Raw genomic sequence first — 16,593 nt, forward strand, 5'->3', positions numbered from 1 at the left:
ACAGATGGTTCAAAAGATCCAATGACAGGACGTACTGGGTCAGCATTTGTAGTGGAGAAATGTGGGGTGGCAGTCAGGAAATGTATTACAGATCATCTATCTGTATATAAGGCTTTACTGTTTGCGTGGCAGTGGGTGGAGGAAGTCAAGCCAGACAGAGTAGGTAGTTATTTGCTCTGATGAATGTGCAGTGTTGATTAGTCTGCAGTCCTTTAGCTCATGTAGCAGACAATACCTGCTTTATGAGGTACTACAAACCCATTGCAGGATTAGACAGATGAGTATACAGATAAGATTTACTTGGGTCCCAGCCATGTGGGAGTGGAGGGCAACGAGGCAGTTAATGTACTGGCTAAACAAGCACTTAGTAGTGGGGATGTTGATGTTGTAGTTTCAATGAGCAAAAAGCCTGATATGGACTATGACGGGCAGAGATGGCAGGAGCAGTGGAATAGAGATACTAAGGGAAGGCATTTATTTTAAGTACAGAGGAAAGTCCTGGCAGGAGGGACAGAAGAGAGGATGCTATTTTTACAAGAATAAAGGTTGACACAGCCAGTTGAACAAAACATGAAATGTGACAGGAAAGCATCCTACAGGAAAGTGTGATTCTTGCCAGGAAACAGACTGTGGAGCATGTATTGCTACAGTGTGGGCAGTATCATAGGGAAGCGAGAGGCTGAGATCTAATATGAGGAAGAAGGGATGCAGGAAATTAATTTAAAGAGTCTATTGAGTAGAACTTCATTAGATATCGTCTCAAATACTTTGTTATCAGATCGGATTTTCTCACTGTCTCTGGCCCACACTCCAGTACAGTAGGTGGCGTTAATGCACCATAACATTGAATGCCAACCGCCGATAAACTCACCGAGCACTGACGCTTCGAAGACACCAACAGTGAATATTTTGGTTCACCAGAATTACATTCGTGTCAAATGAAACGCTGCGTTTGCCTTGCAGCATTGTGTTGCAGAAGCAGTTGCAGTGCATTCGGTGTGGTGCATACGAAGGATTTATCGAACGTATGCGTCAAACTGTATGCGTTGATGGCTTGACAGAAATAGCAGCAGAAGGTGCATTTTTGTTAAATACATATCCAGATGACGCTGCATACTATATGCGACAAACTGTTGGTGTGTTCGAAGCGTGACTGTTTACTATTTGCTCGAGCTACAAATCGATTTCCGGTTCCTTTCCAGCGCGGTTTTGTTAAGCACACATTTCTAAATAGCAGCTGTTTTGTATGAGATTGAACATATCATAACATCATGTCCTACCCAACCGATGAAACCGAAGAAGTACGTAGCTAGCTAACTGCTTATTTTATTTTCTCATAGTTTATCTTGGGATCATAGTGCGGTCCGACACATTGGAACGTAAACGCTAGATAGGTAACGTTAGCGATACATAGATAGCTAAGTTAGCTAGCTAGGCAGTTGATTTTATAACGTTTTATTCGGATACTCACGTACTTTTTGCCTTTCATGTGCGAAGTAGTGTTTATGAATTAACGTTACATAACTAACGTTAGCTTGCTATTTTAGATTAGACACTGGCTTCACCAATTAGGATTTGTACTGTTGATGACTGATTGCTAGCTAAAGAGGAAGGCCACAATACGTCATTTTGATCATCATTTACATACTTCTCCATCTCTCCACAGTATGACCCTTATTCCTACACAAATGACGATTATCTCCATACTGGTGAGTGTGTAGTGTCATCTAGATATTTGTCACAGTTAATTGTACCAAATTGTAGACACCATAAACATATAATCACGTCAATGATTATATTTCTATGGTAGACATTTCCTGCACACTATCCCACCATTACCACTTCAGTGCAAAACTATTCCTCAAGAATGCCAGTACCTCACCCATCCTCAATCTTCTTGCAGGTGACCCTAAAGCCGACCTGGCCTACGAGCGCCAGTATGAGCAGCAGACCTACCATGTCATCCCCGAGGTGATCAAAAACTTCCTTCAGTACTTCCACAAGACTATCTCGGACCTCATTGACCAGAAGGTGTACGAGCTGCAGGCCAACCGTGTGTCGAGCGAGAGCATCGAGCAGAAGATTTATGAAATCCAAGATGTCTACGAGAACAGGTACTCTCTCACACTCTTTTCTGTAGTTATATCTTAACATGAACCTCAAGTGTTTTAATGTTTTCATCTTACACATTCTCCTCTCTCCCCAGCTGGAACAAACTGACTGACCGCTTCTTCAAGACATCTCCTTGGCCAGAGGCTGAGGCCATCGCTTCCCTTGTCGGAAACGGTGAGTGTGTCAGTGTAGTACGGTGAGTGTGTCGGTGTACGGTGAGTGAATGAATTACTTGATTTGTTGTTTTTGCAACGGTGGGCAGAGAAACATGGACGTGGTAGGAGTTTAAACTGTAAACAGGATATCTAGTGTTTTTTTTTAGCCCTTTGCTTGTAGAGTGGCAACTGTGGTTCACAAACTAGTTTGCCTCCTCTGTTCTTGTTGTTGCTCTTCTCAATTTTTTTATATAATGAAGTGGGAAGAAAGCAGGTATAATCTTGTATTGTTAATAATTCAGATGCTGTGTTCCTGATCCTGTATAAGGAGTTATACTACAGACACATCTACGCCAAAGTCAGCGTGAGTATCTATCCATCCTGCCACAGAAGTATTGTTTAACCCCTATCGGCTTTAAAATGAAAATCTGACATCACCTGTCCTGGATGGATTCAAGCCAATGGAGTCATAATGCACAGATGATAATAATGTCAGTACTTAAATAATGCCATTTTGTATTTTTTTACCATCAGGGAGGACCCACTCTCGACCAAAGATTTGAGTCTTACTACAATTACTGCAACCTCTTCAACTACATTCTAAGTAAGTCTGAGCACTAAATATTTGTTGCCTTAATATATTTTCATATATGTTGCCTTTGGACTTTTTCAATGTCTCATTTAGCAGGTATATACTTTGTTGTATACAGATGCAGATGGACCTGCCCCCCTGGAGCTGCCCAACCAGTGGCTCTGGGACATTATTGATGAGTTCATTTATCAGGTAAATGAACATAGTTTGGTATGCCGCTTGTGCATTTTTGTTTTTCAGCTTCAAAATGTAATTTTCAGACCAAATTTATTCTTCATACTATATGGCATTCATTTGATACCCCTCTGTCTTCAAGGTGCTATGGCACGTGGACTATATTAGAATAAGAAACAAGTTCCCTCTTGTTCCCCTAACCAGTTCCAGTCATTCAGCCAGTATCGCTGCAAGACAGCCAAGAAGTCTGAGGAGGAGATTGAGTTCCTTAGGAACAACCCCAAGATCTGGAACGTTCATAGTGTTCTGAACGTACTCCACTCGCTGGTGGACAAAAGCAACATCAACCGCCAGCTGGAGGTCTATACCAGTGGAGGTAAAGAAAGAAGCTACAGCTGTAGATGCATTGGATCTATATTCATATGTTGCATATCGTTATAACGATATATAATTTGTTGTGAAATATTGTTATAACGATATGTTTTTGTATCAATATATTGTTAAATCGTTACAACAATATCATTAATACAGACAGAGCATTATCTTACACCACAGATTACCTTCAGATTCTTGTCAGTGATCATCACTGAATGGTTGAGGAAGTGCATGGTTAATTTGCGACAGCTCTTAAAAGGTTGCGTGTTGTGTTGCAGGCGATCCAGAGAGTGTGGCTGGGGAGTATGGCCGTCACTCCCTGTATAAGATGCTGGGATACTTCAGCCTGGTGGGGCTGCTGAGGCTGCACTCTCTGTTGGGGGACTACTACCAGGCCATCAAAGTCCTGGAGAATATCGAGCTCAACAAGAAGGTACACTTGCCACTGTAGTAGGACTGTCTGCATTTACAGTACTGCTGAATAGAGGTTGACCGATTCTGATTTTTGAACACCGATTCCAATTAGGACCAAAAAAAGCAGATACTGATTAATCGGACAATTTTTATATATATATTTATGTGTGTGTATATACAGTGGGGCAAAAAAGTATTTAGTCAGCCACCAATTGTATGTGTGTGTGTGTGTGTATGTATATATATATATGTATATATATATGTGTATATATATATATATATATATATATATATATACATACACACACACACACACACACACACACACACACACATACAGTGCCTTGCGAAAGTATTCGGCCCCCTTGAACTTTGCGACCTTTTGCCACATTTCAGGCTTCAAACATACAGTTTTATATCTTTATTTTTTTTGTGAAGAATCAACAACAAGTGGGACACAATCATGAAGTGGAACGACATTTATTGGATATTTCAAACTTTTTTAACAAATCAAAAACTGAAAAATTGGGCGTGCAAAATTATTATTATAAAATTATGTGTGTATAATATACACAATTTGTGTACATGAAATTCTTTTAAAAATGCAGTTTAAAAAAATCTACTTCTGTGTATTGATTTTAGGAAAGGCATTGATGTTCATGGTTTGGTCTATTTGTGCAACCATTGTGCTTTTTTCGCGAACGTGCTTTTGTTAAATCATCCCCCATTTTGAGAAGTAGGCTGTGATTCGATGATAAATTAACATGCACCGCATAGTAATATCATCAACCATGTGTAGTTATCTAGTGATTATGTGAAGATTGATAGTTTTTTATAAGATAAGTTTAATACTAGCTAGCAACTTACCATGGCTCCTTGCTGCACTCGTGTAACAGGTGGTCATCCTGCCACGCAGTTTCCTCATGGAATGCAATGTAATCGCAAAAAATTATGATTATCGATTGTTATGAAAACTTGATATCGGCCCGATTAATCTGTCGACCTCTGCTGCTTAAGACTTGTATCTATCTCTACATCTATGCCCAAATGCCCACTGATATTTACAGACCTACAAATTAAGCAGTATGCCTTTTAACTGTTGAGACCCCTCTTATCTATATGTGTACTCCATTTAACGCTCAAACCCAGTCACCGTCCTTTATATTTCATCTCTCTTACAGAGTATGTACTCTCGTGTGCCCGAGTGCCAGATCACCACCTACTACTACGTGGGCTTTGCCTACCTGATGATGAGGAGGTACCAGGACGCCATCCGTGTGTTCGCAAACATTCTCCTCTACATCCAGAGGACCAGGAACATGTTCCAGAGGTCCACCTACAAATATGAGATGGTCAGTGGCCAGTGTTTCCCCTATATGCATTTAGTAGCGGCGCCTCTGTTAAATCGTGGCCGTCGAATCCCAAAAAACTATGTAATTATTAAAAATCCCAAAATAAATTGTAATGATAAAACGTTTTCAGTGGGAACTTAAATGACTAATAGCACATATAAAGTATGTAGTAAAGATAATGGCGTAATATATTTTTAATAAGAAAGTTACCTAAATTTAAACTAGACAGTCAGGGGGAATCTAAAATGTAAGAAATTTCATGGCATGGGCCCCCATTGTTTTTGTTATAGTGAGTTACTCAGATGGCATAAAAAAATAATATGTAATATGCAATATAAGCATAAACAATGGCAAAATGTGTAGAAAATGTGCAGGAAATTATCTTTAAAGCAGTTAAATATTGTCTGTGGTCAAGAGGAAGGGCCACCGCTGCTGGAAAAAATTCTAGGGGAAACAATGTTCCCTCTAAGCTTCGTGTGCAACACCTTCAGGACTGCAGCGCAGAAGAAATGCCAGCCAGCGCAGAGATGTTAACTGCACATTTGTTGATATTTTTTGTTAGTTAGCGAGTTATTAGTCAAGTTGTTTTTTTTGCAATGATTGCTTTCAACAAGAGATTAAAACCTGTACATCTTTAGCCAGTAAGTCAGGTAAAGAGCTTTCTTTTTGTTTTAAATGGGCAGTGTTTAATTTTGAGACAGTTTTAAATATGTAGCCCCCCCCCCCCCCCCCCCCCCCCCCCCCCCCCCCCCCCCCCCCCTCAAAACAATAAAAAAAAATCTGATTCTCTGTATAATAATAGTGTTTTGTGCATTATATACAATGCAATTTCCAGTCACCTATTAGACCCATGGTGTTAACAGACCATTTTCCATTTTCAAGTTCAAGCCCTACTTTTAAAAAAAATGTCCATGGAATCAAGTTTTTTTTCCTACTAATTTAAATGGTCCAAACAGTAACATTTTGTAATATGTTTTCATTGTAAACTGAAAATGACTAAAACTATATATAAATGATGTAGAAATGGTAATAATGGATATACAGTACCAGTCATGTTGACACATCTACTCATTTAAGGGTTTTTCTTTATTTTTACTATTTTCTACATTGTAGAATAATAGTGAAGACATCATAACTATTAAATAACACATGGAATCATGTAGTAAGCAAAAAAGTGTAAAACATCTATATATTTTATATTTGAGATTCTTCAAATAGTCACCCTTTTCCTTGATAACAACTTTGCACTCTAATGGCATTCTAGATAGTCAGGGGGAATTGAACATTCCAAAAACAATACATTTAGCAGTATAGATTTTATGTTTGAGCAAAATTTTACAGAATTAGCCATTGTAAAATGCATAGAATTGCAGGAAATTTACTAAAATGCAATAATTTCTCTACACTGCCAACATAGGGAGTCTGTAAAATGTTTGCTGAAATTCAGGCACGCCGATGGGCCGTCCGCGCCCCCTGCAATGCCCACCACCTAAGCCCCCTTTTTTTTTTTATCCAGAAAAAACCCTGTAATAGGCCTACATCGAACAACATAGGCTGCTGTAGACTCACAGAAATCAATATATATTTTAATATGAACATTTTATGGGATGCATTTGATCCATTGCTTTTACTGGTACGTCACTCTGATAGGCCTAATGAGCTCAAATAGCCTCAGTAGCTTACTTGGCCACTGTCTAAAACTGCAACCTGAAGTGGATACGGTCTAAACGCATGCAGGAAGTTGCACAGAATGCTCACAAAGTTCAAGTTTCCCCTCACAAGAGTTTACATTTGCTTAGTGCCCCCCTAAATTTGGGGGAACATTGGTCAGTGGGCCTAACCTGCAATAACTATGATAGCTCAATTACTGATTGACATCTCCCGCTTAGAGCTGGGTCATGTTCACAAGGGCACATAATGGAAGTTTTAAAATGATCACGACCCTGGTGATCGGTTGAGTCACTTCTTCCTGCTCCTCCAGATCAACAAGCAGAACGAGCAGATGCACGGGCTGCTGGCCATCGCCCTGACCATGTACCCCATGCGCATCGACGAGAGCATCCACACCCAGCTCAGGGAGAAGTACGGAGACAAGATGCTTCGCATGCAGAAGGGGTGAGCGAGAGAGAAAGACAGTCATAGGCCCAATCCCAAGTCAACACATGGAGATCTGACAGGATTTGATTGGTCTAAGTCAGTGGTTCCTAAACGTTGTGCACTAGTGTGCCTTGAGGAACTCTCAGGTGTGCGGCAAAACTTTTTACAGCCATGGGTGTGCCACGGTTAAAAGAAAAGTTGGGAACCACAGGTCTAAGCAATTTGGTGAATCTTCCACCATGCTTATCAGAGGGCAAGGTAGAGCTATTACAATATTGCTTACTCCTGTAAGGGTCTAGGGTTTGAATTTGGCCATAGTTGGTGTTTGAGACCTGACTGACATGACTGTGCCTCCCCCCAGAGACCTTCAGGTGTTTGAGGAGCTCTTCAGCTTCGCCTGTCCCAAGTTCCTGTCCCCGGTGGTGCCCAACTACGACAACGTGCATCCTAACTACCACAAGGAGCCCTTCCAGCAGCAGCTCAAGGTGTTCGCCGAGGAGGTGCAGCAACAGGCCCAGCTCTCCACCATCCGCAGGTAATGCACTATCTTTGTGAGAGTCGGATGCGCTGCTACACTCATATCTCTGTTAGGGGCCATGATGTTGATTAGGGTTGACTTCAGTTGGGTACACTGTAGAAAATCGAAAATGTGTGTCTTATTGGACAGATAAAATAAGATTAGCTTTAATGTCCTCAAAGGGAATTTGTATTGGAAATTCAAGTTCAGCACCTCCTTGTTTCACGACGTTTCTAAACGTTTCTCCCTACTGAACACGACCCAGCTCTCTAGCATTGCTCTCTAACATGCTTCCTTGGTTCCCTCCCTCTAAACTCTCCCTGCTCCATCTCTCTCCTGTCCAGTTTCCTGAAGCTCTACACCACCATGCCCGTGGCCAAGCTGGCAGGCTTCCTGGACATGACAGAGCAGGAATTCCGCATCCAGCTGCTGGTCTTCAAACACAAGATGAAGAACCTGGTATGGACCAGTGGCATCTCTGCCTTGGACGGAGAGTTTCAATCCGCCTCAGAGGTCGACTTCTACATTGACAAGGTGTGTGCACTGTGTGTGTGAGACAGAGCTTACTCTCGTCATTTTAGAGAATGTTTAATGAAGTAACTATTGAACTAACCTGTATTCCCTGTCTGTTATGTGCCTGCAGGACATGATCCACATCGCAGACACCAAGGTGGCCCGCCGCTATGGAGACTTCTTCATCAGACAGATCCACAAGTTTGAGGAGGTGAGAAATGCTACATTTTCAAATGACTTTAGGGCTGCATTTCCATGTAGCAACAGTCCTTGTTTTCCTGTTACTTTGCAGACATTTGCTTCTGTATTTCATTTTTTTTAAATAAACCTTCCCTATCAGAGAATAGAAAAGTTAATCTCCTTCATGCTATTGGATTTGGTTTAACTTAAGATACGTTTCTGCTTCTGTGTGTTATTCGCCATGCAGTTGAACAGAACGCTGAAGAAGATGGCTATGAGTGGAGCCAGCACCACTGCCACCACAACCACCCGGGCCACATGAGTCGGAACTATGAATTCCAGTGTGTGGCCTACCTGGATCCACCAAGAATGCTTTTTCTATGTAATTTGAAAACAAAAGATGAAGTGGTGTCCTGCTGGTGTTTTGTTCAGGTGCACATGTAGTCATTGTGGTCATTTTTATTAATGAACAGGTTGTACTGTGATTTTAGTACCTTTTACGAATAGTACAGTAGTTGATGATAAATCAGAACCACTAGATGGCAACATTTAGCTTCCAATGTCCAACATATATATTACTCTTTATCGTAAAAGTTACAGAACTTGAGTTTATGTTATTAGGTGAACTACTGAGATTAGATAATGTATAACAAATGTCAACTATAAAATGTCATCCAATATCATGAGCTGTGTATTGAAATTGTCAGCCTTCATGTATTTCCAGATACTAAATTATTCTGTCGTTCGCGCTACATACTTTGGTCTGAGAGTGCCATCATTGAAGTTGTGTGTGGTGACGAGGGGCCTTGTACAAAACAAACCAATCAGGATCAAAGCAAATGACAAATTTTCAAACTGCCGCTTTACCCACGTGTTCTGGCTCTGGTCCAACCTATTGGTTTCTGGACGAATCGGATGCCCCTGAATGTGTTCGCATTCGGTGAAGGGTCAGGGAGGTATTCAGATCCACACATGTGGAGAAGAAACTAATGTCTGTGGGTGTAGTGTTTGGCCGGAGCAAGGAGTCTGGGTATCCAGGCAACTGTCAACATGATCAGCATAGTGTGTAGTTTTACAGTATAACTAGTTACCAGCTCCTCCTCAGTGCTCCAATAGTGAGCGGAATTGGCTACACACTCCTATCAACCCACTGACCCGGGGACGGAGGCAGTTGCATATTTTTTTTTTTTTATCACAGATCATCCACAACAACATTTCTCAACACGTAACTCAGGGCTGGGTGACAATGACAAATGAAAATGTTCAAAATGGGAGTATAAAAATATATCATGCATAACACTCAGGTCGGGAAACGGTTGCTATTCAAAAGGAAACCCAACAAATGTCTCAAGTACAATGTAGTACACATATTTCAAACATCCATTTTGTCTACCCATTTTGGTAAGAGCATTTTTTTCTTCCAAAATATTTTTTCTATGGGTCATTTTTTATTATATATTTTTTAGCTTTTACAATAGAGCAAATCCTGCTCATTTTGACCATGAACTCACTCTGGTGGCAATATCAAAAAAAATTTGTGGGGCAGCATACCCTCTTTTTCATATATATATACTCCCACCCTTACCCCTTCTGGCAATCCAAGGGCTAGATTCAGTCCATAGGGCTGAAGATCCGGGGTATAGCGCGATTGAAATTTAAAAACCGAGTTCTCAGACTGCATTCACGGTAAACACTGCATATATCGGCTCAATCTTGCTATACCGCAGATCTTCAGTGCTATGGATAGAATTTTGCCTGAAAATAAGGCTTCCAGTTCCATACTGAGGCATTGTTCCACTCTTACTCAGTCCCAATTATTATTTTTATTGCCCATGTAACTTGAAGCGAGGAACTGTATTGATGCACTCGCTGTGGCTCTGTCTATCAGTGTACTCTTTGAGTAACAGTGAGTGTTCTCTTTTATTATTGGTTCGTCCAGTCCTAGAGCTGCTCTGCTGGGCCACTAGCCTGGCACGCAAAACAGATGTTACAGTGGTGAGCTCAGCGTTCAGTCTGGTTTAACCAGGCTACTTGGCCACCATAGCAGAGTGGGTTTATTTATTAATGTGTCTTGTGCTAATATCCAGACAAAGCCTCCTCTTCGTCTGTGCTCCTCAATGATGACATCATTAAACAAGTCCTTCTGTAGTCAAATATCATGATGGAGACCTATGTCTGTTGGTGTCCAGTTAGGTCTCCAAATTCAGGATACCCAAGACAACCCATTCATTGGGAGACAGAACAGAAGGGCACTGCAGTCCCCATATCCAGACCTCAAGTCCTTTCAATTCAATGAATGTCCTTATGTATCCCCTCTTCCCTTCCTCACCCAATGAGTGCTAATCTCTTACCTCTTTTACAGTAAATAAAAAAAATACATTTCTATGTCATGTTAACTATTTTTGACAGTCCATTTGTTGGCCGTTCGCTGGTCTGTGGCTTTTTTTTGTGAGAGTGTGTGCAACCTAGGACGTAACTCCAGAAGGACACTACCCCATCTTAGAATGACTGTAGGAGACCAAATGGTGTCCTGCAAGAGATGTCCCAGACAAGCTGGCCATAATACATTCTTTTTCACCATGTTTAATCTTAGTAGTCTTTCAATTTGGTCTGCTATTCTATGTTCCAGGTCTTCACTTGACACGTAATTTTTTATTTTACCTTTATTTAACTAGGCAAGTCAGTTAAGTTCAAATTCTAATTTACAATGCCGGTCTACTCCGGCACAAACCCGGACGACGCTGAGCCAATTGTGCACCGCCCTATGGGACTCCCAATCACGGCTGGTTGTGATACAGCCTGGATTCAAACCAGGATGTCTGTAGTGAAGCCTCTAGCACTGAGATGCAGTGCCTTAGACCACTGCGCCACTCAGGAGCCCCTAAGTCTTTGCATCTGGTCTACAATCAGACATTAAACCAAATTAATATCCATCTTTGAAGGGATCCCTCACACACGCCATCCATGGCTCACGAAGATCTTTACTGACATTTTAAGTTCCCAGACTGCACACACTCCACCTCCTCCAACCCCTGGCCCTCTACCCGCTTTCCCCAATCTCCCCTGGCTGTATCCTGGTCACAGTGGTCAGTGTCTGACCCTCAGTTTTTGAGGAGAGGATAGGGGAGAAGGCAGGGGGACAGCAGTAGGACACTCCACTCAGTCGTGTCTCTTCTCAGACCAGCGAGGCCTCGGCTAGTCATAACTCTGTGATCTCCAGCGGGCTCTCGGTCAGCATGTCAGTATCCTTGTTACGGTGCAGCGGTGTGGACTTGGCTGACTCGGTACGGGTGTTGCGCTCGGCGTACAACCCGCCATCAATGATGTTCAGTGCCTCTGTGGAGCCTGCCAGGGCCCGCTGGTCGTCCTCGGGCAGGCTGTTGAGGTCAGAGGTTAGGAGTGTACCCGTGCTGCTGTGGACGCCGTCGGGCCCCCTCATCTCAACGGGGAGCTTGTGTCTGAAGCGCAGCGTGCCCCAGCTGTCACCCATGCCCACACGGTCATCCTCGTCATCATCCAGGTCACTCTGGATCAGCTGGGAGAGGAATGAAGGTACAGGCATGGAGGATAGGAATGGATTAGGGGATAGGAGAAAAATGTACAAAAGCAGTTAGCACCAATTGTCTCATCAAAAGTAAATACCATTAACATTCAGATGCAATATTGTGAAAAGGAGTGCAAGAGTCAGAAATTTGCCTGAAAGGAATTCTGAGGAGAAAAACAGCAGGTAGTTAACACTAGCAGTGAGTTGCAACATCCTATCGAGCAGTAAAGTGGGCTGGCAGTGGCCTACAGAAGTCATGCAAACAGAGTGACAAGCAGTGAGATGGGGACGCGCCAGTAGGGGAAACAGTAGTGAGAGCACGCCCTACAGCACGCCCTACAGTGGCGAGGAACAGGACAGCACACAGCAGCAGGATTGGACCTGCTTTTTCTCACATTCCACCTCTGTGACTGACGATTGGTCGCATTAGCTGGTCGACTTGGTGACCAGTTTGGCTGCAAATAGCTTTTTGAGCCTCAGGTAGTTGTCCAAAACCCCATTGAGCAGTGAGCTCAATCACAGTCACAGTCAATCAAAATCACATTTACCCATCCCAATATGTTTTGGATAGCTGCACAGAACCTAAAAAACAATGTTTTAATATTAGTCACCAACAGGAATACAGTGGGGCAAAAAGGTATTTAGTCAGCCACCAATTGTGCAAGTTCTCCCACTTAAAAAGTTGAGAGAGGCCTGTAAAAAATCCAGAAAATCACATTGTAGGATTTTTTATGAATTTATTTGCAAATTATGGTGGAAAATAAGTATTTGGTCAATAACAAAAGTTTATCTCAATACTTTGTTATATACCCTTTGTTGGCAATGACAGAGGTCAAATGTTTTCTGTAAGTCTTCACAAGGTTTTCACACACTGTTGCTGGTATTTTGGCCCATTCCTCCATGCAGATCTCCTCTAGAGCAGTGATGTTTTGGAGCTGTTGCTGGTCAACACGGACTTTCAACTCCCTCCAAAGATTTTCTATGGGGTTGAGATCTGGAGACTGGCTAGGCCACTCCAGGACCTTGAAATGTTTCTTACGAATCCACTCCTTCGTTGCCCGGGCGGTGTGTTTGGGATCATTGTCATGCTGAAAGACCCAGCCAGTTTCATCTTCAATGCCCTTGCTGATGGTAGGCTTTGTTACTTTGGTCATTCACTAGGTCCCCCCGTGTGGTTCTGGGATTTTTGCTCACCGTTCTTGTGATCATTTTGACCCCATGGGTGAGATCTTTCGTGGAGCCCCAGATCGAGGGAGATTATCAGTGGTCTTGTATGTCTTCCATTTCCTAATAATTGCTCCCACAGTTGATTTCTTCAAACCAAGCTGCTTACCTATTGCAGATTCAGACTTCACAGCCTGGTGCAGGTCTACAATTTTGTTTCTGGAGTCTTTTGACAGCTCTTTGGTCTTGGCCATAATGGAGTTTGGAGTGTGACTGTTTGAGGTTGTGGACAGGTGTCTTTTATACTGATAACAAGTTCAAACAGGTGCCATTAATACAGGTAACGAGTGGAGGACAGAGGAGCCTCTTAAAGAAGAAGTTACAGGTCTGTGAGAGCCAGAAATCTTGCTTGTTTGTAGGTGACCAAATACTTATTTTCCACCATAATTTGCAAATAAATAAATTAAAAATCCTACAATGTGATTTTCTGGATTTCTTTCTCTCATTTTGTCTGTCATAGTTGAAGTGTACCTATGATGAAAATTACAGGCCTCTCTCATCTTTTTAAGTGGGAGAACTTGCACAATTGGTGGCTGACTAAATACTTTTTTGCCCCACTGTATGTGGACTCTGCCACCAGATAGGACACATGTGTGTGTGTGTTCCTCACCTTAATGGGCCCCTCCCTCATGATCTGGCCCAGCTTGGCGACATTGTCGTACTCCTGGATGGCTGCCCTCAGGTAGCGGTCATCCTCAGGCTTGGCCTGGGGCTCGCGGCCAAACGTTCCCTGCAGGGTGTAATGCAAACACACACACACTTCAGTTAATGACTAACGCCTGTCTTCGAACATCACTGGGGATAAGAGAGACAAAAAGATCCAGAGCTGACTTTGGTCGGTATTCAATGAAATGCATACTGCACTGTCGAAAATGCGGCAATTTCCATGATGTTTGCGGAGATCGCATTCACGGTAAATGCAGCAGTCGGCTCAAGCATAAATTACCTTTAAAAGTAAAGTGCAGTGCGCTTGTCAACAATGTGCCTTTGATTGAATCCCAGATGGTGGTTTCATCTTCCCTATGGTGTTAGTAGCACAATACTGTAGCACAATCCTGTGTAGTGTGGTGTTCTGTGTGGCGTATAGTGGATATTCACAAGCCCCATGGTTGGACACAGTACTTACAGTGCCTTGCGAAAGTATTCGGCCCCCTTGAACTTTGCGACCTTTTGCCACATTTCAGGCTTCAAACATAAAGATATAAAACTGTATTTTTTTGTGAAGAATCAACAACAAGTGGGACACAATCATGAAGTGGAACGACATTTATTGGATATTTCAAACTTTTAACAAATCAAAAACAGAAAAATTGGGCGTGCAAAATTATTCAGCCCCTTTACTTTCAGTGCAGCAAACTCTCTCCAGAAGTTCAGTGAGGATCTCTGAATGATCCAATGTTGACCTAAATGATGATAAATACAATCCACCTGTGTGTAATCAAATCTCCGTATACAGTGCCTTGCGAAAGTATTCGGCCCCCTTGAACTTTGCGACCTTTTGCCACATTTCAGGCTTCAAACATAAAGATATAAAACTGTATTTTTTTGTGAAGAATCAACAACAAGTGGGACACAATCATGAAGTGGAACAACATTTATTGGATATTTCAAACTTTTTTAACAAATCAAAAACTGAAAAATTGGGCGTGCAAAATTATTCAGCCCCCTTAAAACCTGTTATGGATGATGCGAATTTTCGCAGCTTTTTGTTAAAAATTGCGCAACATTTCAAAGTCCTGCTACTCATGCCAGGAATATAGTATATGCATATGATAAGTATGTGTGGATAGAAAACACTCTGAAGTTTCTAAAACTGGTTAAATCGGGTCTATGGCTATAACAGAACGTGTTTAGGAGTAAAAATCCCTGGTAAAACTGTTTACCAAAAACAAAACAAAAATATTTGTCCGCCATTCAATGAATTGTTTAAGACGAGAGAAAATATATGCGAATCCCCTGTAAACGCCTACAGCTTCCACACGATGTCACCATTGCTATCAATATCTGAATTTCAGCTCATACAAGGAGAAGACTGATCAGAGATGCAGCCAAGAGGCCCATGATCACTCTGGATGAACTGCAGAGATCTACAGCTGAGGTGGGAGACTCTGTCCATAGGACAACAATCAGTCGTATATTGCCCAAATCTGGCCTTTATGGAAGAGTGGCAAGAAGAAAGCCATTTCTTAAAGATATCCATAAAAAGTGTTGTTTAAAGTTTGCCACAAGCCACCTGGGAGACACACCAAAATGTGGAAGAAGGTGCTCTGGTCAGATGAAACCAAAATTGAACTTTTTGGCAACAATGCAATGGCGTAAAAGCAACACAGCTCATCACCTTGAACACACCATCCCCACTGTCAAACATGGTGGTGGCAGCATCATGGTTTGGGCCTGCTTTTCTTCAGCAGGGATATGGAAGATGGTTAAAATTGATGGGAAGATGGATGGAGCCAAATACAGGACCATTCTGGAAGAAAACCTGATGGAGTCTGCAAAAGACCTGAGACTGGGACGGAGATTTGTCTTCCAACAAGACAATGATCCAAAACATAAAGCAAAATCTACAATGGAATGGTTCAAAAATAAACATATCCAGGTGTTAGAATGGCCAAGTCAAAGTCCAGACCTGAATCCAATCGAGAATCTGTGGAAAGAACTGAAAACTGCTGTTCACAAATGCTCTCCATCCAACCTCACTGAGCTCGAGCTGTTTTGCAAGGAGGAATGGGAAAAGATTTCAGTCTCTCGATGTGCAAAACTGATAGAGACATACCCCAAGCGACTTACAGCTGTAATCGCAGCAAAAGGTGGCGCTACAAAGTATTAACTTAAGGGGGCTGAATTATTTTGCACGCCCAATTTTTCAGTTTTTGATTTGTTAAAAAAGTTTGAAATATCCAATAAATGTTGTTCCACTTCATGATTGTGTCCCACTTGTTGTTGATTCTTCACAAAAAAATACAGTTTTATATCTTTATGCTTGAAGCCTGAAATGTGGAAAAAGGTTGCAAAGTTCAAGGGGGCCGAATACTTTCGCAAGGCACTGTATTAACAAAGATAACTCGCTGTACTCATAGAAATTCATAAAGTTGGATAAATTAATATAAACATAAATGGCTGTACTCATAGAAATAGATGAACATATGTAGATAGCTGTACTCACGTGAGTCCGAGCAGGGCTGTTCCACAGGTCAGTGATCTCACTGAGGTTCACTGGCAGGTCTTCTTCATTATCTGCCTGGGCAGCTAGCTCCAGGTTTCGACAGAACGGGTCCAGCCAAACAGGGTTGGCCCTGAGTGTCAACAACACAGGCTTAGCAACACAGTCTTAACCACACACA

General features: G+C 42.0%; 2 protein-coding genes across 2 annotated transcripts in view; one reads left to right on the plus strand and one right to left on the minus strand.

Moving 5' to 3' along the window:
• Positions 1-891: 891 nt before the first annotated feature.
• Positions 892-10,866, plus strand: eif3s6ip (eukaryotic translation initiation factor 3, subunit 6 interacting protein). The gene is made up of 15 exons (XM_021605747.2): positions 892-1,301; positions 1,667-1,709; positions 1,904-2,114; positions 2,207-2,286; positions 2,570-2,631; positions 2,802-2,871; positions 2,978-3,051; positions 3,238-3,409; positions 3,687-3,841; positions 5,004-5,174; positions 7,156-7,289; positions 7,633-7,806; positions 8,133-8,322; positions 8,432-8,512; positions 8,729-10,866. Exons 1-15 carry the CDS (start codon positions 1,272-1,274, stop codon positions 8,801-8,803), a joined length of 1,722 nt encoding a protein of 573 aa, XP_021461422.1. The 5' UTR covers positions 892-1,271; the 3' UTR covers positions 8,804-10,866.
• A 382-nt stretch (positions 10,867-11,248) lies between these two features.
• cdh23 (cadherin-related 23) overlaps positions 11,249-16,593 on the minus strand; it is a 655,816-nt gene continuing 650,471 nt past the window's right edge. The window contains exons 65-67 of the mRNA XM_036980724.1: positions 16,416-16,545; positions 13,860-13,979; positions 11,249-12,016 (exon numbers count right to left, since the gene is read on the minus strand). Of these exons, the coding sequence (XP_036836619.1) occupies positions 11,681-12,016; positions 13,860-13,979; positions 16,416-16,545 (586 nt within the window). The 3' untranslated portion in view covers positions 11,249-11,680. The remainder of the gene's footprint in view (positions 12,017-13,859; positions 13,980-16,415; positions 16,546-16,593) is intronic.

The sequence above is a fragment of the Oncorhynchus mykiss genome, chromosome 1 (genome assembly GCF_013265735.2).
Source record: "Oncorhynchus mykiss isolate Arlee chromosome 1, USDA_OmykA_1.1, whole genome shotgun sequence".
NCBI classification, from domain to species: Eukaryota; Metazoa; Chordata; class Actinopteri; order Salmoniformes; family Salmonidae; genus Oncorhynchus; species Oncorhynchus mykiss.